General features: G+C 42.5%; 1 protein-coding gene across 1 annotated transcript in view; it reads right to left on the bottom strand.

The window, feature by feature from the left end:
• Positions 1-21,910, bottom strand: part of PPM1D (protein phosphatase, Mg2+/Mn2+ dependent 1D) — a 57,274-nt gene extending 35,364 nt beyond the window's left edge. The window contains exons 1-2 of the mRNA XM_039476860.2: positions 21,227-21,910; positions 195-423 (exon numbers count right to left, since the gene is read on the bottom strand). Of these exons, the coding sequence (XP_039332794.1) occupies positions 195-423; positions 21,227-21,698 (701 nt within the window). The 5' untranslated portion in view covers positions 21,699-21,910. The remainder of the gene's footprint in view (positions 1-194; positions 424-21,226) is intronic.
• Positions 21,911-23,435: the final 1,525 nt, after the last annotated feature.

Here is a 23,435-nt window from a genome sequence, read left to right as displayed (position 1 = left end):
AATGAACAGTCAATTCACAATAATAAGAAAAATACGAATGCACATACATGGGTACTACATCAGACAAACTAAAAAACCTGTAATACTAAGAAAGTAACTTCAATAAAAGGGAGAGTAGTAGGTCAATTTCATTAGTAAAGCATAAAAGGACTAAATAGAACTCAGAGAGAAAAGAGAAAACAACTGAATGTTACCTCCCACCAAGTCCTTCGATTCGTTCTCTTTCCTTGGGAAGTTCTGGCTTATGGTCTTGTGTCACCTCCACAGCTCTGACAAAATCATCCTTCGGGTCATCCTGAATTCCAAGAACCACCCCTGAGTCACCTACGTGAGCTACATACATCTTCATGCCCCGTATGATGACCACACTGGCAGTTGTCCCTGATGTGCTGGGAAGACCTGTCATAGTCTTTGGCCATTCCGCTGTAATAAGAAATAAAATATTTTACTCTTACAAATATAAACATTAATACACTGTCAGGATGCAAATGGCAACATACCCTGAATGAGCATGTAAACATTAGAATTAGCATAGGAAAAAATTTAAGAAAAATTTAAGAAAACTACTAAAGGACTTAGGTTAATCAATCAATACATTAATAAATTAATTCTACAAATAATACAATTATAATACAACTATCAAACCAATCCTAACAGAAACATACCACATGATAGGTTTACTACTGCTACATAACTCTTAGTCCTAACTACACTGAAAGGAAGAATGTTTAAGAGGTTTTTTTAATCTGAGTCTGTTTTGATTCAAAAGAGTTTTGCTATCATTTAGCCAGCCACTAAGCATCTGTTTACTAATCTAATCTCTCTTTGAAAAGGCTTTCTGAAAAACCTACTTGATTTGGTTTTTATTTTTATTTTTTAGACAAAGTCTTACTCTGTCACCCAGGCTGGAGTGCAGTGGTGTGATCTCGGCTCACTGCAACCTCTGCCTCCCAGGTTCAAATGATTCTCCTGACTCAGCCTCCCAAATAGCTAGAATTACAGGTGCCCACCACCATGCCCAGCTAATTTTTTGTATTTTTAGTAGAGATGGGGTTTTACCATGTTGGCCAGGCTGGTCTCAAACTCCTGACCTCAACTGACCCACCTGCCTCGGCCTCCCAAGGTGCTGGAATTACAGGCGTGAGCCACTGCATCTGGCTTGATTTGTTTTTGAAGTAACTATTTTGAATAGTCACTACTTAACAAATAACATTTACTGAGTTATTACCAGGTCCTATACTAAGAGCTTTACATATATTATTTCAAATAATGCTTGTGACAAACTTATGAGACAGATAGGACTATTTCATTTATTTATTTTACTTATTCTTCATCTTGCAGATAAGGATATCAATATTTTGAATAATTAAGAAAACTGCTTAACTCAAATATTTAGTGGCAGAATCCCTGTATATTAAATTACAAACCCTATATTGTTTAATTAAATTCACTGTCATTAAACAATTCTAAAGAATTCTGTAACACTAAACAAACTACAACTTATAGTTCATGATGGCAAAGTAAGTCCAAACAATGACATATTCTCCCTACCAAAATCCCACTGAAAGGCCAGAACATAAATATTACAGAAGGTCTGGCCGGACACGGTGGCTCATGCCTGTAATCCCAGCACTTTGAGAGGCTAAGGCAGGGGATCACCCGAGGTTGGGAGTTCGAGACAAGCCCGACCAACATGGAAAAACCCCACGTTACCAAAAAAAAAAAAAAAAAAAAAAAAGGGCCGGGCGCGGTGGCTCAAGTCTGTAATCCCAGCACTTTGGGAGGCTGAGGCGGGTGGATCACGAGGTCAAGAGATCGAGACCATCCTGGTCAACATGGTGAAACCCCGTCTCTACTAAAAATACAAAAAATTAGCTGGGCATGGTGGCACGTGCCTGTAATCCCAGCTACTCAGGAAGCTGAGGCAGGAGAATTGCCTGAACCCAGGAGGCGGAGGTTGCGGTGAGCCGAGATCACGCCATTGCACTCCAGCCTGGGTAACAAGAGTGAAACTCCGTCTCAAAAAAAAAAAAAAAAAAAGAAAGAAAGAAAAGAAAACGTCCACAGCAGTTATGAAACACGTAGAAAGGTCAAAAGCAAAGATGAAGAGTTCCTGGAAGTTTAAACAAATAGAATTATGTTAAGGAAAAAGTCAAAATGCAGTCTTATAATCCAACATAAGCAAAAAAAAAGAACAAACAGTAATAGACAGTAAATGAGTCTTCCCTTTTTAACAGTTCCAGCAAAGTTCGAAAGGCAGGGTGGTAAAGGACGAGGGCAGGAATGGATGGTAGGAGGTTGGCAGAAAAATTTTCAAACTGCAGAAGATGGATCAGTGGCTAAACTCTCCACACAGTAAGGTGAAATATTTAAGTTCCCAAAGTGCCACTAACTGTAACACCTCTCTTTTAAGGGAAGTGCTAATTTGTTGATGGGTGAGATAGACTCTCAAAAGGAGGTAGAAGAACAAATAGAGCCTAATAAAACTAAGGAGGATAGAGCAGGTGTGGTGGCTCATGCTTGTAATCTCAGCACTTTGGGAGGCCAAGGCGGATTACTTGAGGTCTGGAGTTTAAGACCAGCCTGGCCAACGTGGTAAAACTCCGTCTCTACTAAAAATACAAAAAGTAGCCTGGTATGGTGCCGCATGCTTGCATAATCGCAGCTACTTGGGAGGCTGAGGCAGGAGAATTGCTTGAACCCGGGAGGCAGAGGTTGCAGTGAGCCCACATTGTGCCACTGAACTCCAGCCTGGGCAGCCTGGGCAACAAGTGGGAAATTCCATCTCAAACAACAACAACGACAACAAACCAGAAACAAAATAACAACAACAAAAACTAGGCAGAGTCCCAGATGACTTTCATGGCTACAAAGATCATCTCTCTCATATATTCAGGTTAACTAGTCCTTTTATTTTCCCCAACATTATATACTCTGAAAACACATCTTCATACCCTAAAATAGCATGTGTATCTCATTATATCCCTCAATACAGAATGTCCTGTCACTCACAGCAGAGTGCTACATAGAATATATGAAATAATGACCTCCACAACTGTTGAGAGAAAATAGAACAGGTGTCAATATTGAGTAAGCCAGAAATTCATTCATATACACATACATATACACATATAACGTGAGTATAAGCAATCAAGAATTATCAGATTATTTGATATAGGAATAAATACATACATGTAAAGTCACCTGCATCAGTACCAGACACATAATAAAGTGCTCAATAAATGATAGTTCTTGTTGTTATGACTCCTATTTAAGAAATACAAACAAGCCGGGCACGGTGCCTCAAGCCTGTAATCCCAGCACTTTGGGAGGCCGAGGCAGGTGGTCACGAGGTCAAGAGATCGAGACCATCCTGGTCAACATGGTGAAACCCCATCTCTACTAAAAATACAAAAAATTAGCTGGGCATCGTGGCACGTGCCTGTAATCCCAGCTACTCAGGAGGCTGAGGCAGGAGAATTGCCTGAACCCAGGAGGCAGAGGTTGCAGTGAGCCGAGATCGCGCCATTGCACTTCAGCCTGGGTAACAATAGCGAAACTCCGTCACAAAAAAAAAAAAAAAAAAAAAGAAATGCAAAAAAATCATACACCATAATCAAGTGGAATTTATTCCCAAGAAAAGAATAAACAAATATACTAAAGTTGTAGAATACATAATCAACATGCTAAAATCAGTTCCATTTCTATTCACTAACTGTCCCAAAAAAAGTTAAGAAAACAATCCTATTTACAATAGCATCAAAAAGAATTAAATACTTAGGAATAAATTTAACAAAGGAGGTGAAAGGTCTGTACACTCAAACTGTGAGATACTGACGAAAAAAAGCTAGAGAAGACAAAAATAAATGTTAAAAATCTGTGTCCATGGATTGCAAGAATATTGTTAAAATGTCCATACTACCTAAAGAGATCTACAGATTTAAAGCAATCTCTATCAAAATTCCAATGACATTTCCCACAAAAATATGAAAATTTTTAAATTCATACAAAACCACAAAAGACCCCAAATAGGTAAAGCAATCTTGAGAAAGAAGAACAAAGCTTAAAAGGCATCACATTTCCTGATTTAAAACTGTAGTACAAAGCTATAGTAATCAAAACAGTATGGTAGAGACATAAAGATACACCAAGGAAATAGAAAAGAGAGCACAGAAATAAACCCACGCATATATGGTCAACTAATCTTCTGACAAGGGCTCCAAAAAATACACCCCGAGGCAGCCTAGCCAACATGGTGAAACCCCATCTCTACCAAAAAATACAAAAACAAAACAAAACAATACAACAACACACTAAGGAAAGAATAGTTTTTAATAAATGGCATTGGAAAAACTGGATATCCATATGCAAAAGAATAAAATTGTACCCTTGTCTTACACCATACACAAAAATTAACTGGAAATTGATTAAAAACTGAAATGTAAGATTTGAAAGCATAAAACTCAGGCCAGACATGGTAGCTTACACCTGTAATTCCAGTACTTTGGGAGGCTGTGGCGGGCAGATCACCTGGGGTCAGGAGTTCCAGACCAGCCTGGCCAACATGGTGAAACCCCGTCTCTACTAAAAATACAAAAATTAGCCGGGTATGGTGGCACAATCCTGTAATCCCAGCTACTCCGGAGGCTGAGGAAGGACAATTGCTTGAAACTGGGAGTTGGAGGTTGCAGTCAGCCAAGATCAAACTACTGCACTTGTGCCTGAGTGGGTCAGAGTGAGACTCCACCAGAGAACAGAGAGAGACTGGGAGGGGGAGGGGGGATGGGAGGGGAGGGAGAGGGAAGAGAAGAGAGAGAAAATAACAGAAGAGAAGACAAGAGAAAGCATAAAACTCCTAGAAAAAAAAACAAGGAAAAAGCTCCTTGACAGTGGTCTTGGCAATTACTTTTTGAATATGACACCAAAAGAAATGACAACAAAAGCAGAAATAAACAGCCTCTTACATCGAACTATGAGGCTTCTATATGGGAAAGGAAACCATCAATAAAATGAAAAGGCAACCTACAGGAGAAAATATTTACAAACTTTCGACAGGGTCTCAATATGTTGCCCAGACTGGAGTGCATGCTATTGACAGGTATGATGAAGGCATACTATAGCCTTGAACTCCCGGGTTCAAGGAATTCTCCTGTCTCAGCCTCTCAAGCAGCTAGGACTATAAGCATGTGGCACCATGCCTGGCTATGCCCTTTCTTTTTAAACAAGTTGAAGTAAATTAAAAAAAAAAAAAAAAAAAAACTTCTACTACAATAAATATGAATGAATAAACGAGATGAACTCTCAGAAAAGAGCTCTAAAGCACATTCAAAAAACAAAACTTGGCAGGATACAGTGGCTCAAGCCTACAATCACAGCATTTTCGGAGACCAAGGTGGGAGGATCACTTGAGGCCAGGAGCTCAAGACCAGCTTGGGGAACATAGCCATACTCTGTCTTTATAACAACAACAAACTTTTTTAAAATTAACCAGGTGTGGTGGCATGCAACTGTTAGTTCTAATTTCTTCGGAGGGGGAGGCAGGAGCTTCACTTGAGCTCAGCAGTTCAAGGCTGCAGTGAGCTATAACCATGCCGCTGTACACCAGGCTGGGCGACAGAGCAAGACTCCGTCTCTTAAAGAAGAAAAAAGAATACAAGAAAGAAAATTAAATTTACCTACAGTATACAAATAATTCAGCCATTCACAAAAATAACCTATAACAAAATGGCAAGTGAAAAACAAATCTAAAAATAAGTATCCTTAGATGCAATGCTAGTCAAATCACACTTTTGGTCAAAAGCCTAACATGAACAAAGAGATATTTTGCAATGACGTAAAAATGATGATTAATCCATACTTTTCTTATTCATTTGAAATGTCACCTTTATTATATACTACATTTTGCCTTAGATCTATTTCTGAACTTATCCTATTAATCTATTTATAGTACATTTTTTTCTTTTTTGAGGCGGAGTTTCGCTCTTGTTACCCAGGCTGGAGTGCAATGGCACCATCTCAGCTCACGGCAACCTCTGCCTCCTGGGTTCAGGCAATTCTCCTGCCTCAGCCTCCTCAGTAGCTGGGATTACAGACACGCGCCACCATGCCCAGCTAATTTTCTGTATTTTTAGTAGAGACGGGGTTTCACCATGTTGACCAGGATGGTCTCGATCTCTTGACCTCGTGACCACCCGCCTCGGCCTCCCAAAGTGCTGGGATTACAGGCTTGAGCCACCACACCCGGCCTTATAGTACTTTTTAAATAATTGGTAGTTTAATTAATTCTTTCTTCCTTCCTTTTTTTTTTTTTTTTTTTATTTTAAAGACGGAGTTTCGCTCTATCACTCAGCCTGGAGTACAGTGACGCGATGTCAGCTCACAGCAACCTTTGCCTCCTGGGTTCAAGTGATTCTCCTATCTCAACCTCCAGAGTAGCTGGGATTACAGGCATGCACTACTACACCCAGCTAATATTTTTGTATTTATAGTAGAGATGAGGTTTCACCATATTGACCAGGCTGGTGTCAAACTCCTGACCTCCAGTGATCCACCCATGTTGACCTCCCAAAGTCCTGGGATTACAAGTGTGAGCCACCACACCTAGCCTTCTTTTTCTTTTTCCTCTTTTTTTTTTTTTTTTTTTTTTTTTTTGAGACAGAGCCTTGCTCTGTTGCCCAGGCTAGAGTACAGTGGCTCCATCTCAGCTCACAGCAACCTCTGCCAACCAAGTTCAAGTAATTCTTATCCCTCAGCCTCCAAAGTAGCTGGGATTACAGTTGTGCACCACCACACTCATAACCCCAACTACAGGAGGCTGAGGCTCAAGAATCACTTCAGCCTGGGAGGTAGAGGCTGCAGTGAGCCACGATCATGCCAGTGCACTCCAGCCTGGGTGACAGAGCAAGACTCTGCCTCCAAAAAACAAAGCAAACAAAAAAATGATACTTAAAAAGCTGGGTGCAGTCGCTCATGCCTGCAGTCCCAGCTAGTTGGAAGGCTGAAACAGGAGGATTCCTTGAGCCCAGGAGTTAGAAGCTGTAGTGCACTGTGATTGAACATGGGGCTCACACCTGTAATCCCAGCACTTTGAGAGGCCAAGCCAGGAGGACAGCTCGTGCCCAGCAGTTCAAGACCAGTGTATGCAACACAGTAAGACCCTATCTCTACCTCCCACCAAAAAAAAAAAAGAAAGAAAATTCTCCCACACAGTTTTCCAAAGGAACTTTGTAGCAACTTGCAAAATTAAAAAACCTTCTTAAGATTCTGACGGAAAAGGCACTAAATTTATACATTAAGGAACTGATTTTTTTTTTTTTTTTTTTTTTTTAGACGGAGTTTCGCTCTTGTTACCCAGGCTGGAGTGCAACGGCGCGATCTCGGCTCACCGCAACCTCCGCCTCCTGGGTTCAGGCAATTCTCCTGCCTCAGCCTCCTAAGTAGCTGGGATTACAGGCACGCGCCACCACGCCCAGCTAGTTTTTTGTATTTTTAGTAGAGACGGGGTTTCAATATGTTGACCAGGATGGTCTCGATCTCTCGACCTCGTGATCCACCCGCCTCGACCTCCCAAAGTGCTGGGATTACAGGCTTGAGCCACCGCGCCCGGTGGAACTGATATTTTTATACTGTCTTCCTTAATTATAGTATTTCTTGTTTTCTACTTTATATGTTAATCTTTAACGACATAAAACTAGGAGTGCATTAAAAGACAGCATCAGATGGTACATTAACTCTCACTTATTATTATTTTTTTTTTTCTGAGACAGAGTCTTACTCTGTCAGACAGAATGTAAGTGCAGTGGTGCGATCCTGGCAAACCGCAACCTCTGCTCAAGCAATCCTCTTATCACTCAGCCTCCTGAGGAGCTGGGTTTACGGGGGCTACAGGTGCTCACCACCACACTCAGCTAATTTTTGTATTTTTTATATAGATAGGGTTCCACTGTGTTGCCCAGGCTGGTCTTGAACTCCTAGGCTCAAGCAATCTGCCCACCTCGGCCTCTGAAAGTGCTGGGATTAGAGGTGTGAGCCACTATACCCAGCCTAAGGAAAATTTTCTTAAGCAAGAAAATACATGTCATAAAGGCAAAACCAGTAAATTTTTGTTAACATAAAAATATGAAATTCTTAATAAACTGAAGCTATTATAACTAATTACAGAATGTGTATGTTCTTTGTGAAAATTTAAACCTTAGGACACTTAAGTACAAACTTACGTATGTACCAATTACTATCCACTGATTCTTTTAACTCTCAAGAGGTAGGTACTGTTACCTCTATTTTACAGGTAAGGATACCTTGGTGCAAGCAGATTTACTCAAGGGCACAAAGGTTGCAAACGGAGAAGCTGGGATTCGAACCTAGGCAGTAGAACTCTAGAGCACATACTCCCAATCACTTAAGAGTTCTTACAGAATTCTAATTGCAAAGTAGTATGGAGATGTAAAGCCTTCAGGGAAGCAATTTAAAAACATTTATTAGCAGCTATCAAAAGGCATACATTATTTAAGCAAATAATTCAGTTTTGAGAATTTTTTTTCTGAAGAAACAGTCCAAATTAAAAAAAGGCTATACTGCTTTCACTTTAGCCCTTATTTAAAGGGCTTATTTAAGCAGTAAAACTATTTAGTATTACATAATACACACCTCCCCCGTGTCTATAGACCAAATGGAATCTCAATTAGCTAGACAAAAACTAATAGCTTCTCCTCAAAGCTCTTAACTGATAAGTTAGGAAGCCTATTATGGTAAGAAAAGGCCAAGTGCAAGACTTTGGAGCACCCTAACAATGAGACTCTACTCCAAAATAATAAAAGCACTGTCACATCCCTCAAAGAATCACAAAGATTCCTGCCATTGGTAAAACATGAAAGAAGAAGGGGTAGTAAATCCTATATATTCCTATTATATAGTTTGACCACAGCAAAAATCTGATAGCTCTTGGAAAATGACAGTTAATTATCATAATCAAATGGTGACTCCGAATGCTGCTGTTTCTGATTTATTCTTTTCATTGAAAAAACCAGATTCTGTTATCTGGTCATATCCAGCAGCAGGACTCTGATGAAACTGCTACCTAGATTCCTAAAAGTATCCAGGTTTCTGGTCTTTTTACATCTTCAGTTTTACTTTTCTTTTTTTGCAAGAATAATACTATTTTCTTTTTCTTGAAGCAATAGTGTGTAAAGCACCAAATTCCAACCATTTTAAACATTTATAGGCCGGGCGCGGTGGCTCAAGCCTGTAATCCCAGCACTTTGGGAGGCCGAGGCGGGTGGATCACGAGGTCAAGAGATCGAGACCATCCTGGTCAACATGGTGAAACCCTGTCTCTACTAAAAATACAAAAAATTAGCTGGGCGTGGTGGCGCGTGCCTGTAATCCCAGCTACTCAGAAGGCTGAGGCAGGAGAATTGCCTGAACCCTGGAGGCGGAGGTTGCGGTGAGCCGAGATCGCGCCATTGCACTCCAGCCTGGGTAACAAGAGCGAAACTCCGTCTCAAAAAAAAAAAAAAAACCCATTTATAGTATTTAATTCCTACACACAAAGGGATTCTCTTACATAACTACAATCCCATCAAAATCAGCAAGTTAACACTGATACCATAACACCTGCATACAGGTATTTTGTTGTTTTTTTTTTTAAGAGACAGGGTTTTACCATGTTGGTCAGGCTGCTCTCGAACTCTTGACCTCAGGTGATCCACCTGCCTCAGCCTCCCAAAGTGCTGGGATTACAGGCATGAGCTACTGCACCCAGCCCTGCATACAGGTTTGTAGCCTAGGAGCAACAGGCTACACTATATAACCTAAGTGTGTAGTGGGCTATACCATCTAGGTTTGTGTCAGTATACTCTGATATTCGCTCACCAACACAAACTCACCTAAGACACATTTCTCAGAACACATCCGTGTTGTTAAGCAACATATGACTGTATACAAAATTACAGAAAAACAAAATAATCTACAAAATAGAAAGTGGCTCAGGCGTTAACTAGAAATGGAAATTAGAGAAGGTGGGTCAGATCACTTGAGGCCAGGAGTTCAAGACCAGCATGCTCAACATAGTGAAATCCATCTCTACTAAAAATACAGTAAAATTAGCTGGGCATGATGGTGCATGCTTGTAATCCTAGCTACTTGGAAGGCTGAGGCAAGAGAATTACTTGAACCCAGGAGGGAGAGGTTGCAGTGAGGCGAGATCAAAGCATTGCACTCCAGCCTAGGCAAAAGGGAAACAGAGCCAGATTCTGTCTCAAAAAAAAAAAAAAAGAGAGAGAGAAAACATGGAAGTGTTCTACATAAACACAGTAAGATAATAAAGTGCTCAATCTTACGAGTAATCAGAGAAATGAGAATTAAAATTACAATGAGATAAAATTTCATCACCATAAAATGCATACCACATCAAGTATTGGCAAGAAGGTGAAGGAATGATACTCTCCTACACTTCTTCACGGGAGTAAACAGGTATAAACACTTTGGAAAGCAATTTGGCAATATCTAGTGAGGTCCAAGACATACATACCCCATGGCCCAGCAATTGTTCTCTTAGTACACTAGAGCAGGGTCAGCAAACCTTTTCTATAAAAGACCAGAGAAATATTTTTGGCTTTGCAAAACATATGGTATCTGTCACAACTACTCAACTCTGCTGTTAAGTGTGAAAGTAGTTACAGACACTGTATAAACAAATGATCTTGGCAGTGCTCCAATAAAAAAAAAAATATCTACAAAAACTGGTGTTACCCCAACGTGGCCTGTAGGCTTTAGTTTGCCAAAGCCACGCTCTCAGAGAACCCATCAGATATTTGAACAACAAAAGACATGTACAGAAATATTCCAAACATCAATGTTTTCAATTACAAATAGTTGTAAAACTAAATAACCTTCTAAGATACAATGGATGAGCACCATATTGGTATATTTATGCTATCCCTAAGTGAAAATGAACAAACTAGAGCTACATGTGTCAACATGAAAGAATCACATACAATACTGAACCCAGAGGAATACCATAGTACCCCCATATCCCAAGGGCATATACATGTTCCAAAACCCCCAGTGGATGCCTGAAACTTTGGATAGTACTAAACTCTATATATACTATGTTTTTCTCTATACAAACATATCTGTGATAAAATGCAGTTTAGAAATTAAGCTCAGTAAGAGGTTAACATTAATAAAATGAAATAAGTATAACAATATGCCAGCATTAGTACTCTTGCTCTTTGGGTCCATTATTAAGTAAAATAAGGGTGACTTGAACACAAACACTGCAATACCACAAGAGTTGAACTGATAAACACCACCCAAGATGGCTACCAAGTGACTAAAAAGCTACTAAGTGACTAACAGCTAGGTAGCATATACAGCATAGATATGTTGACAAAGAAATGATCAATGTCTGGGGCTGAGAGTGGGATGGCACAAGGTTTCATCATGCTACTTCCAAGAGCGCACAAGTTAAAACTTACAAATTGTTTCTTTCTAGAATTTTCTATTTAATATTTTGACGTTGAACAAGGGTTATAACAAATTGCAGAAAGTGAAATCACAGATAAGGGGTGATAATACCATACAGATACTAAGATGTCATATGTAAGTTATAAGAAACATGCAGGCTAGGCGCAGTGGCTCACGCCTGTCATCCCAACACTTTAGGGGGCCAAAGTTGTAGGATCATGATGTCAGGAGTTCAAGACCAGCTTGGCCAACATGGTGAAACCCCACCTCTACTAAAAATAAAAAACATTAGCAGAGCATGGTGGTGGCATGCCTGTAATCCCAGCTACTCGGGAGGCTAAGGCAGGAGAATCACTAGAATCCAGGAAGCAGAAGTTGTGGTGAGCTCAGATTGCACCATTGCACTCCAGCCTGCGAGATAGAGCAAGACTTTGTCTTAACAAACAAACAAACAAACAAAATGTACTGTATATTGGTTAAAGATATACACAATAAAATTATAAAGAAAATAGGATGAGCCGGGCACGGTGGCTCAAGCCTGTAATCCCAGCACTTTGGGAGGCCGAGGCGGGAGGATCACGAGGTCGAGAGATCGAGACCATCCTGGTCAACATGGTGAAACCCCGTCTCTACTAAAGATACAAAAAAAAAAATTAGCTGGGCATGGTGGCACGTGCCTGTAATCCCAGCTACTCAGGAGGCTGAGGCAGGAGAATTGCCTGAGCCCAGGAGGCGGAGGTTGCGGTGAGCCGAGATCGCGCCATTGCACTCCAGCCTGGGTAACAAGAGTGAAACTCTGTCTCAAAAAAAAAAAAAAAAAAAAAAAAAGGATGATAAACACTGAATACAGAAGCAGTTGTCCCTCATGGGGAGTGAAAAATATATAATATAACACAGAGAGAGGGGGGCTTTAACTATACCAGTAATTTAAAAAAAATTTTTTTTTTTTAGTTGGAGTTTCACTCTTGTTGCCCAGGCTGGAGTGCAATGGCGTGATCTCTGCTCACCACAACCTCTGCCTTCCAGGTTCAAGTAATTCTCCTGCCTCAGCCTCCCCGGTAGCTGGGATTGCAGGCGCCCGCCACCATGTCTGGCTAATTTTTGTATTTTTAGTAGAGATGGGGTTTCATCAAGTTGGCCAGGCTGGTCTCCAACTCCTGACCTCAGGTGATCTGCCTGCCTTGGCCTCCCAAAGTGCTGGGATTACAGGCGTGAGCCACGGTGCCCAGCATGTTTCTTTTTTTCTTTTTTTGAGGTGGAGTTTCGCTCGTTACCCAGGCTGGAGTGCAATGGCACGATCTCAGCCCAACGCAACCTCTGCCTCCTGGGTTCAGGCAATTCTCCTGCCTCAGCCTCCTGAGTAGCTAGGATTACAGGCATGTGCCACCATGCACAGCTAATTTTTTGTATTTTTAGTAGAGACGGGGTTTCACCATATTGACCAGGATGGTCTCGATCTCTTGACCTCGTGATCCACCCGCCTCGGCCTCCCAAAGTGCTGAGATTACAGGCATGAGCCACCGCGCCCGGCCCAGCATGTTTCTTTTTTAACCTGAGTTATGTATGGGTGTTTATTATATCACTTTACACCTTTCTGAGTATTTTATAACATAAAGATTCAAAGAAATCTAGATTTACCTGCATAATACAGAAACTAATTACAATTTAAATTGCTTACCTTTTCTCTATCAATTCTAGAGACTACCTAACACAGATCAAAAGTAATGACTGATAATGAAAATGGAAAATATAAATTTGAACTTGATAAGTAATAAGACACGACTCTTTCAGAATGTATAATTTATGAGAAGGTAAAGATCCTTGATAGTGAAAAAATGGGAATGACCAACTTAAAACAAGATACACATTTAAAATTGTATGGTTTAAGAGGTTTCTTCAAATTCAGTTCTTTCTCTCTCTCCAATTCAGTTTCCTTCCATTTTAAATTAAAGTAATGCCAAATCAAGAACCAACAATTTAGGTTAAGACCAACTTCTTAATGATTTCCTTGGTCATATTCTTTTAAAACGAATGCTCTAAGTCTTCAGTCCAAATTAACAAATGAAGCTTTTATATTTCATCTTCCTTTACAAATCCTGTGGCTAATTCCCTGTAATCACACCAGAGATCATCACCCTTCACTTATTTTAACAGAATGTTATTGATAAGACTATGATACACAGGCAAAAGCTGCATTCAGTTCACCATCTTCTTTATACTATCAAAAGGGGCAATTAAAACATTATTTCCAATAAGTAAACCTAAAAAAAGCCTATACAAACTTTAAAACTTATTTCTTAGAAGGCAAGCATAATAAAAGGGCAGTAAACTCATATATGCGGATACACATAAATTAGGCACAAACCAAAACTATGATCATGAATAAACATAAAAGAAAAATAACTTTTAAAAAAGGAATATATTCAGGCCTGGGTGCGGTGGCTTATGTCTGTAATAACAGCATTTTGAGAGGCCAAGGTGGGAGGACTTCCTGAGCCCAGGGAGAGGAACCAGCCTGCGCAATATGGCAAGACTCTGTCTATACAAAAAAATTATTTAAAAAAATTAGCTGGACACGGTGGCACATGTCTGTAGTCTCAGCTACTTAGGAGGCTGAGGCAGGAGGATTCCTTGAGCCAAGGAAGTCAAGGCTGCAGTGAGCTTTGATCATGCCATTATACTCCATTATACTCCAGCCTGGGCAACAGGCTGTCTCAAGAAAAAAAAAAAAAAAAAAAAGGATGTATTCATATGCTTTCATTCCATACTGTATTTACCAAATCTCCCTCCCTCAAGACAAAAACAACCCATTTTTAAAATTTTACTTTGTAAATTTGGGAGGGGTACACAGTATTAGAAAGACAAATCAAGCTTAACACTAATCAAATAATTCAAGAAGGACTCAGTAACATAGAAAAAATACAACTTTAAAATGTAAGATATTCCATATTCTTAGGATTTTTTTTTTTTTGAGATGGAGTTTTGCTCTTGTTACCCAGGCTGGAGTGCAATATTGAGATCTTGGCTCACAACAACCTCCGCCTCCTGGGTTCAAGTGATTCTCCTGCCTCAGCCTCCTGAGTAGCTGGGATTACAGACACGTGCCACCAAGCCCATCTAATTTTTTTTTTTTTTGGTATTATTAGTAAAGACAGGGCTTTTCCATGTCAGTCAAGCTAGTCTCGAACTCCTGACCTCTGGTGATCCACCCGCCTCAGCCTCCCAAAGTGCTGGGATTACAGGTGTGAGCCACTGTGCCCGGCCTGGATACTTTTCTTTAATGAAAAAGTTAACAAGTGTTAGAATATGGGAAAATTGGAACCTTCATACATTGCTGATAGGAATGTAAAATAGTACAGCTGCTGTGTAAACAGTTTGGCAAGTCCTTAAAATGTTAAACATAGAATTACCATATGATTCAGCAATTCCACTTATAGGTTTATAGCCAAAAAATTGAAAACTGGGATGCAAACAAATGCTTGTACACCAATGTTCACAGCAGCACTAGTCGCAATGGCGAAAAAGTGGAAAAAACCCAAATGTCCATCAACAGAAAACTAGATAAACAAAATAAGGCTTGCACATATCTATATAATGGGATATTATTCAGCCCTAAAAAGGAAAAAACATTCTGACTCTGAAGACATGGGGTTTTTTTGTTGTTGTTGTTTTGTTTTTGAGACACAATCTCGCTTCTTTGCCCAGGCTGGAGTGTGATGATGCAATCTTGGCTCACTGCAACCTCCACCTCCTAGGTTCAAATGAGTCTCCCACCTCAGCCTCCCCAGTAGCTGAAATTACATATAGCCACGTGCCACCACACCTGGCTAATTTTTTTGTATTTTTAGTGGAGACAGGATTTTACCATGTTGTCCAGGCTAGTCTCAAACTCCTAACCTCAGGTGATCTGCCCGCCTCGGCCTCCCAAAGTGCTGGGACTACAGGTGTGAGCCACAGTACAGAGCCTGGTATAAATTTTATGTTATATATATTTTAGCACTTTTTTAAAGGGAGAAATTTTAATTTAAAAAAATGAAAGAAAGTCTATTTATTTATTTACACTCAACAGAAACTGAACTAAATTCAACTAGTTGTTGAGCAGCTACTTTGGGCAAGGTATTATGTGGTCAATCCTAAAAGGATTAGTTACGAGTAAGGCAGTATCTCTGGCCCCAAAGACCTCAAGATTTAGGTGACAAGCAGATACTATAGCAGACTAGTATCTGCCAGAGGTCTGTGTAATCTTTATAGGAATTGCACAAGGCCAAAACTATTTTCATAATAATTCTAAGAGTTTATTTGTCCTTTTCACAGTGCTGACATTTGTACTGATGGTAGGCTGCTGGTGCCTTGGCAGGAATCAAGGCAGTGGCACCAGACTGAGCTATTAGTCACTGCATTCTTCACAGCTACCTAATTACAGCCCAGAAAAGGCAAGCTAGTTTCACTTAAGAATATTCCTGGCTAGGCTTGGTGGCTCAGGCCTGTGGGAGGACGAGGCAGATGGATCACTTGAGATCAGGAGCTTGAGACCAGTCTGGCCAACACGGCGAAAGCCTGTCCCCATCTCCACTTAAAAAATACAAAAATTAGCTGGGTATGATGGCACACGCCTGTTGTCCCAGCTACTCAGGAGGCTAAACCTGGGAAGGTGAGCCCAAATCATGCCACTGCACCTTAGCCTGGGCAACACAGTGAGAATCTGTCTCAAAAAATAAAAAAATATGCTTGATGACACAATAAAAACTAATTTTATTAAATCTCAACCCATGAATACACACTTTTTCTGTTGCCCAGGCTGAATGCAGGGGCTCCATCATGGCTCACTGTAACCCAACCTCCCAGGCTCAAGCGATTCTTCCATCTCAGCCTCCTGAGTGGCAGAGACTACAGGCATATGCTACCATGCCAAGCTAATTTTTTATTTTTTGCGGCAACAGGGTCTCACCATGTTCCCCAGGCTGTACATGTTTTTAATATTCTGTATGACTAAAAGGAGACTATATACAACAGCCTTTTATTACATACTAGGGCTGATAAGAGGAAAAGCACCTGTGATTGTCTGAGTCATGTAATGAACTAGCCACATTTTTCATGGTCCATCATTTTTCCTTGAGACTGATAAACTGTGTTATTGTAAGAATTGGGCATTTGAACATGAACAAAGTGAGCTTTTCAATTCAAGAAAAATTGACCGTATTTGTTGTCAATAATACATTTCTAATTGCTGCTTGAAAAATACATTTTGGAAAATGTATACGTAAAACTAGATAGCTTCTCAATATTTAAAGACTTTTCTGATGAGATCACTGATATTAACAAACATGATTTTCTTTGATATTGTATAATGAAATGTGTCACTATTCAGAAGATGTTCTTAACTGAGTGAAGCATTATTTTTCCAAATGACTAATGCACTATGTCACAAAATCACAGAGAAGATTAATTCAAAGTACAAACCAAACCAATGGATCTTAATGTAAGAGTACAAAATTCATTACTAAGGTTTCAAATTCCAATTCAACTAACTTTAAGAAACTACTTTTCTTCTACCTTCCTCTGAGGAGGAAAAAAACAAAAAACAAAAAAACTACCACTTTTGTGCAGAATATCCACAATTATCTGAAGAGACAAATATTTTTCCTTTTTCCTACTACATATGCAAGTGGGGCTGCTTTTTCTTTAGACACTTCAAATGGCATAGCAGACTGAGTGCAGAAGTGGGTATGAGAATTCAGCTGTCTTCTATTAAGCTAGATATTTAAAGAGGTTTTCAAAAATGTAAAACAATGCCATTTCTCCCACCACTATTTCTTATTTGGGTAAAAAAGTGGTTTTTCTTGAGAGAGAGAGAGAGAGAGACAGAGAGAGAGAAAACATATATTTGTTTTTGAAGAAATTTTTAAAAATTTTCTAGCCCGGCGCGGTGGCTCAAGCCTGTAATCCCAGCACTTTGGGAGGCCGAGGCGGGTGGATCACGAGGTCAAGAGATCGAGACCATCCTGGTCAACATGGTGAAACCCCGTCTCTACTAAAAGTGCAAAAAATTAGCTGGGCATGGTGGCACGTGCCTGTAATCCCAGCTACTCAGGAGGCTGAGGCAGGAGAATTGCCTGAGTCCAGGAGGCGGAGGTTGCGGTGAGCCGAGATCGCGCCATTGCACTCCAGCCTGGGTAACAAGGGCGAAACTCAGTCTCAAAAAAAAAAAAAAAAAAAAAAATTTCTAAGTTTAAATTTCTCATATAGTAAATATAGGAAGATGTAGCCCACATAAACAAAAACTCTTTGGGGTCCTCAATAATTTAAGAGTATGAAGGGTTCTGAGAGCAAAAAGTTCGAGAACTACTACTACAGTCTAATGAGCACTACACAATTAAAAAAAAGGATAATGAGCACTACACAATTAGAAAAAAGGATGCTCAATTCCAAAAGAAAGACGTCTTCACAGAAGAAAACATACTGACTGGGAATCTACATGATGGATATATTTTTGTTTGAATTTTCCTTGTTGGGCACGGGGTGAGAACCAGAAGCCAAGAAAATGGAAATGGGGTACTTACATGTTCCCTGAAAAAACGTGAGGAATGTAATGGAAATTCATGGGGTACTTACATGTTCCCTGAAAAAAGGTGAGGAATGTAATGGAAATTCACGTTAACAGATATAATTTACTAGAGAGGCTGAATTTGGACATGAAAGGGGTTGGCCTGCAAATTACAAACTACAGTTTATTTTATTTTATTTATTTATTTTTTTTTTTGAGACAGAGTTTCGCTCTTGTTACCCAGACTGGAGTGCAATGGCGCGATCTCGGCTCACCGCAACCTCCCGCCTCCTGGGTTCAGGCAATTCTCCTGCCTCAGCCTCCTGAGTAGCTGGGATTACAGGCAAGCGCCACCATGCCCAGCTAATTTTTTGTATTTTTAGTAGGGACGGGGTTTCATCCTGTTGACCAGGATGGTCTCGATCTCTTGACCTCATGATCCACCAGCCTCGGCCTCCCAAAGTGCTGGGATTACAGGCTTGAGCCACCGCGCCCGGTTTAAATAAAAATAAAAATAAAAATAAACTACAGTTTATTTTATAGAAAATGTGAAGCCATCCAAGAATTTGTGACTAAATACAATTTTTTTTGTGTCTTTCTCAACCCTGTGACTTAAAAAAAAAAAAATTTTACCCTCATTTCCTTTGTCAAGACTCCCAAAATATGGCCAGGCGCGGTGGCCTTAATCCCAGCACTTTGGGAGGCCGAGGCGGGTGGATCACGAGGTCGAGAGATTGAGACCATCCTGGTCAACATAGTGAAACCCCGTCTCTACTAAAAATACAAAAAATGAGCTGGGCATGGTGGCGCGTGCCTATAATCCCAGCTACTCAGGAGGCTGAGGCAGGAGAATTGCCTGAACCCAGGAGGCAGAGGTTGCGGTGAGCCGAGATCGCGCCATTGCACTCCAGCCTGGGTAACAAGAGCGAAACTCCGTCTCAAAAAAAAAAAAAAAAAAAACCCAAAATAATTAGCTTACTTTTTTTTCCCCAAGTTTTGAGGACGAAGTCTGAGGTCTAGCTGTGGTACAAAATAAACTTAAACATTTTTCTGGAGTGTAAGGTTCTATGCATCGTTAAGAGTGAAAGCTTAATTCGAAAAGTCTGTGTATGTACAACAAAACCATACATATTTGCATTTAACAACATGGTCCCCGTTTTATTAAAAAAAATGCTCCTGTGGGTCCAGCACTGGCTCACACCTGTAATTCCAGCACTTTCAGAGGCCGAGGCGGGAGGATCGCTTAAGCCCAGGATCGCTTGTTGCCCTGCCTGGGCAACAAAAAGAGACTGCCCACACACATCCCTCGCCCCAGTCAGTCTCTTTAAAAAAAAAAAAAAAAATTAAATCAAATTAAATGCTCATGTAGCCGGGCGCGGTGGCTCAAGCCTGTAATCCCAGCACTTTGGGAGGCCGAGGCGGGTGGATCACGAGGTCAAGAGATCGAGACCATCCTGGTCAACATAGTGAAACCCCGTCTCTACTAAAAATACAAAAAAATAGCCGGGCATGGTGCTGCGTGCCTGTAATCCCAGCTACTCAGGAGGCTGAGGCAGGAGAATTGCCTGAACCCAGGAGGCGGAGGTTGCGGTGAGCCGAGATCGCGCCATTGCACTCCAGCCTGGGTAACAAGAGCAAAACTCTGTCTCAAAAAAAAAAAAAAAAAAAAAAAAAAAAAAAAAGCTCATGTAACGGAGTTTATGCCTTAAAGTTTTTTTAACCTTAAAGCTCAAACATGGCAAATTCATGTTGCTCCAAGTATACTGTAAAATAAACAAGACTCTAAATAGTTCTTTGTGTCTCATCTTCCTCTCTTGTCCTGCTGTCGACTTCTCGTTGCCCTGCAGTCAATGATATGACATATTTTTACAATATACTACAGTGCTTTCAGCTCTATGGTGCCTACAAAAAACCAAAATACATCCATAAAGAGGGGCCCCTGGGACTGAATGGGAAACGCCTCCAACAAGCCTAGTGGCTGATCTTTGAGTCAATCAACTAATTCTTGGCAGAAAGCCAAGCAAATGGAAAACATTCTTTGAAACCGGCTAATCTACAACTCTATGACAATACCTTTCTAAAAATGTTCTGTATTTGCTAAGACTTTAACTCTTTTCTCTCTGTCTCCATCCCTCTGCTGAAAATAAAGCAAATTTATTGTGCTGTCATAAACAAGAAGGTTTTTTTCACACCACTGGAGAGTATTTTCTTTGCTTTAACAAAGATGCATGCTATTTATTCACTGCAATAGATAAGCAACTATAAACCTGTAAGATGATTCTGTAACTGCTGGGAACAGAAATCCTGCCCAGTTTACAAACATTTAAAACTCAGATGAAACTACAACTACACCGAAATTTTTAAGACTCTTAAGGCCTTTATTTCCTCCCAGTATACAGTAATTCCTTGCCTTTTCCTATTTTGACGGGCATTTACAATTTATAAGTACTTTTAAAGTACGAACTGTTGAGAACTATCTGAAAGCAATCACCTAAGGCAATTTCCAAAAAGAAAGCTCAAGCAGAATTGAACGCACACCCTTAATACGGGGCCACTGTAAGAGGTAACAACACGTTCCGCGCTTTTATTTTTCATAAGCAGTACACGTTGATGATCCTAAAAATATCTAACCATCACTACAACGGAATTCCTTCCAAAATTTTAAATTGCCGGATGATGACACTCCAGCCCTTCCAAATTAGCTCACGCTTTACTCCACCAGCCAACCCCCAGCTATCCCGGGTCAATGTGGAGAACTGACACCACCGGTAGGAGGCAACCGAGAGGGACAAGACTTCCAGGAGCAGAATGATGACAGATTCTAAGGAAACACTCCCAATTTTTCCTTCGCCTGGCCCAGGTAGCAACATCAATTTATCTTTTGGCCAACATCTGGCGCCAGGTTTCAAACACGTTTTCGCTGGTTGCCACCAAAGTGAAGCGGCGAAGGGAGAGGACTGCTTCCCGTGGATCCCTGGAGGATCGAAATAAAGCAAGAGGAGGTTGCAGGGAGACAGCAATCCTATCTTCCCCAGGGCCAGTTGGTGTGCCGGGACCCCCACCCCGCAAAGCGCTATTCGACCGTTTAGAGCAGTCACTTCCATCCACGCACTTCGGATGCGCTCCGGGTGCCGGGGGCTCACGCGGGGCCGCTGCCATAAAAGCCCCGCGCTGCCTGGAAAAAGGGGCGGGCGCCAAACAAGCCAGGGAACTTACCCAGTTTCTTCCACATGGCCAGGTGACAAGCGAGAAAGCCTTTGCGGATGGCAGCGCACACCTTCGCCGGCTCGGACGAAGTGAAACCCTTCTGCTTCTTGATGAAACCCCACAAGTGCTCCCCGGCAAACTGTGCCGCCTCCCGCCCGCCGTGCCCGTCGCACACGGCGAAAAAGGCCACGGAGGAACGGCGGCGGCAGCGGCGGCCAGGCGCCGGCGAGGCCCCGGCGGCCGGGAGAGGGTCGCGAGCCTCTCGGGCTGCCACCGCTGGGCCTGTCCCCGAGACTTCGCCGCCGGGAGGAGCGGGGGGCGACGGCCGCGGAAGCAATGGCTGAGACAGCGACCGCCGCGGCAAGGGCTTTTCTTCCGCCGTCGGTTCGGGTTCCACAACGATTTGAGTAACGTCCTCCATGTACTTCCTCCCGCCCTGGTCGGAGAAGACGCTCACTCCCAGGGAGTACAGCCCCGCCATGGCCGGCTGGCCGGGATCCCGCCGGTCCCACGCAGCCCGCCGAATCCGGCGGCGGGAGACACACCGCGCGCTCGCCGGCCAACTATTGTTTATCTTCGACGACGCCGAGAGCTGGGAGGGGGCGGTCCCAGAGGCCGGGGGCGCGCAATGTCCGGACTTGTCCGCGAGAGCTGGGCCGGACCGCCGGGGCTAGCGGAGCCGAGGAGCTGCGCCTGCGCACTGAGCTTCCCCCGCCCGCCCGCGCCCGCCACACAAATCAGGCGTTCTCCCCCGCTGACGTCACTCGGCTCTCTGAGTCCGACCAATCCCGAGTCGAGTGGAGCGAGCCCGCCCTTCATACCCGCCTTCGCTCCCGCCCGCGACGGCCGTGCTCCCACCTCCCCCAGCCGGCGCCGGGCCCGCGCATCCCCCAGATCGCTTGCCCCGTGCCTCGGTCTCTTGCGCCCTCAGGGTTGTCTGCAGTTTGCTGAGCGTTTCCCGAGCAAGGCTTGGTCTGTGTCGCCTTTTGGCTCGGTCCGGGATTCTTAGTGCAGCCTGCCGGCCTTGGCGTCCCTCTGCTCGCCTTGCGGAGAAGGTGGGGTGGGCTCGGGCCCCTGGCGGGTGAAGAAGGGAGAGAGAACGGTCCACCCTCCGCTGCTAAGCGAAATGGCGGGAAACCTCCGTTCCGAAGGGCGACTGTGAACTGGCCGGAGCAAGTGCGGCGCCCTTGAGCGGGAGCTGGGTGGGAGGTTCCGACTGGGAATGGAGGAGGGAGGTCGTCCCATTCTGGTGTTTAAAAAGCACCTGGGAAATTTCCACCGTCGGCCGTGCCGTCTCGGTTCACGCAGCTAGGTATGTCAGAGGCGGAGGAGGGCTGGATGCCGGCTAATTCCTAGCGGGTCTTTTCAGCTTTTGTTAAAGGCAGTGCTCGTTCCGACCAGCTGTGGATACGGCGTTGTATTCCTGCGGTATCGCTCCAAGTTACCCCTTGAAAATAACTCACAGGCCGGGCGCGGTGGCTCACGCCTGTCATCCCAGCACTTTGGGAGGCCGAGGCGGGTGGATCTCGAGGTCGAGAGATCGAGACCATCCTGGTCAACATGGTGAAACCCCGTCTCTACTAAAAATACAAAAAATTAGCTGGGCATGGTGGCGCGTGCCTGTAATCCCAGCTACTCAGGAGGCTGAGGCAGGAGAATTGCCTGAACCCAGGAGGCGGAGGTTGCGGTGAGCCGAGATCGCGCCATTGCGCTCCAGCCTGGGTAACAAGAGCGAAACTCCGTCTCAAAAAAACAAAAAACAAACAAACAAAAAAAAAACTGCCAAGAGCGCCAGTGCTCTAACGGTTTGGTGATCATCCCTTCTCTTCACCGAGCCGGTCACAATCCCAGCGCTAAAACCTTCCTTTGCACGGATGGCCACGGAGTTCAGCCGCAGAGCGGGGAAGACCTTTAGTAGCATCCGTTTTGTAGTTGAATCACTTCAACGTTCACTTTTCCCGTTTTCGGTCACTTCATCAACCTTTGTCCTTTCCTGTACAACCTTTGAGATTTTCAAATGGCCTGAAAACCGTATGGAAATGGGAATGGGGAGAATGTACATGGAGTTGGCACAAGAAATGCAAATAGAAAAAAAAAATCTTTATACCAATAAAAATATAAATAAGCAAAATCCGCTCAAGAAAATGTAGAAAATCTGAATAGATCAACTAAATAAAAATAAATATAATCGAAGATATCCATTGCCCCCAAAAAGCAC

This window comes from Saimiri boliviensis, chromosome 17 (genome assembly GCF_048565385.1).
Source record: "Saimiri boliviensis isolate mSaiBol1 chromosome 17, mSaiBol1.pri, whole genome shotgun sequence".
NCBI classification, from domain to species: domain Eukaryota; kingdom Metazoa; phylum Chordata; class Mammalia; order Primates; family Cebidae; genus Saimiri; species Saimiri boliviensis.
This window is presented reverse-complemented; position numbering and strand designations above follow the sequence as displayed.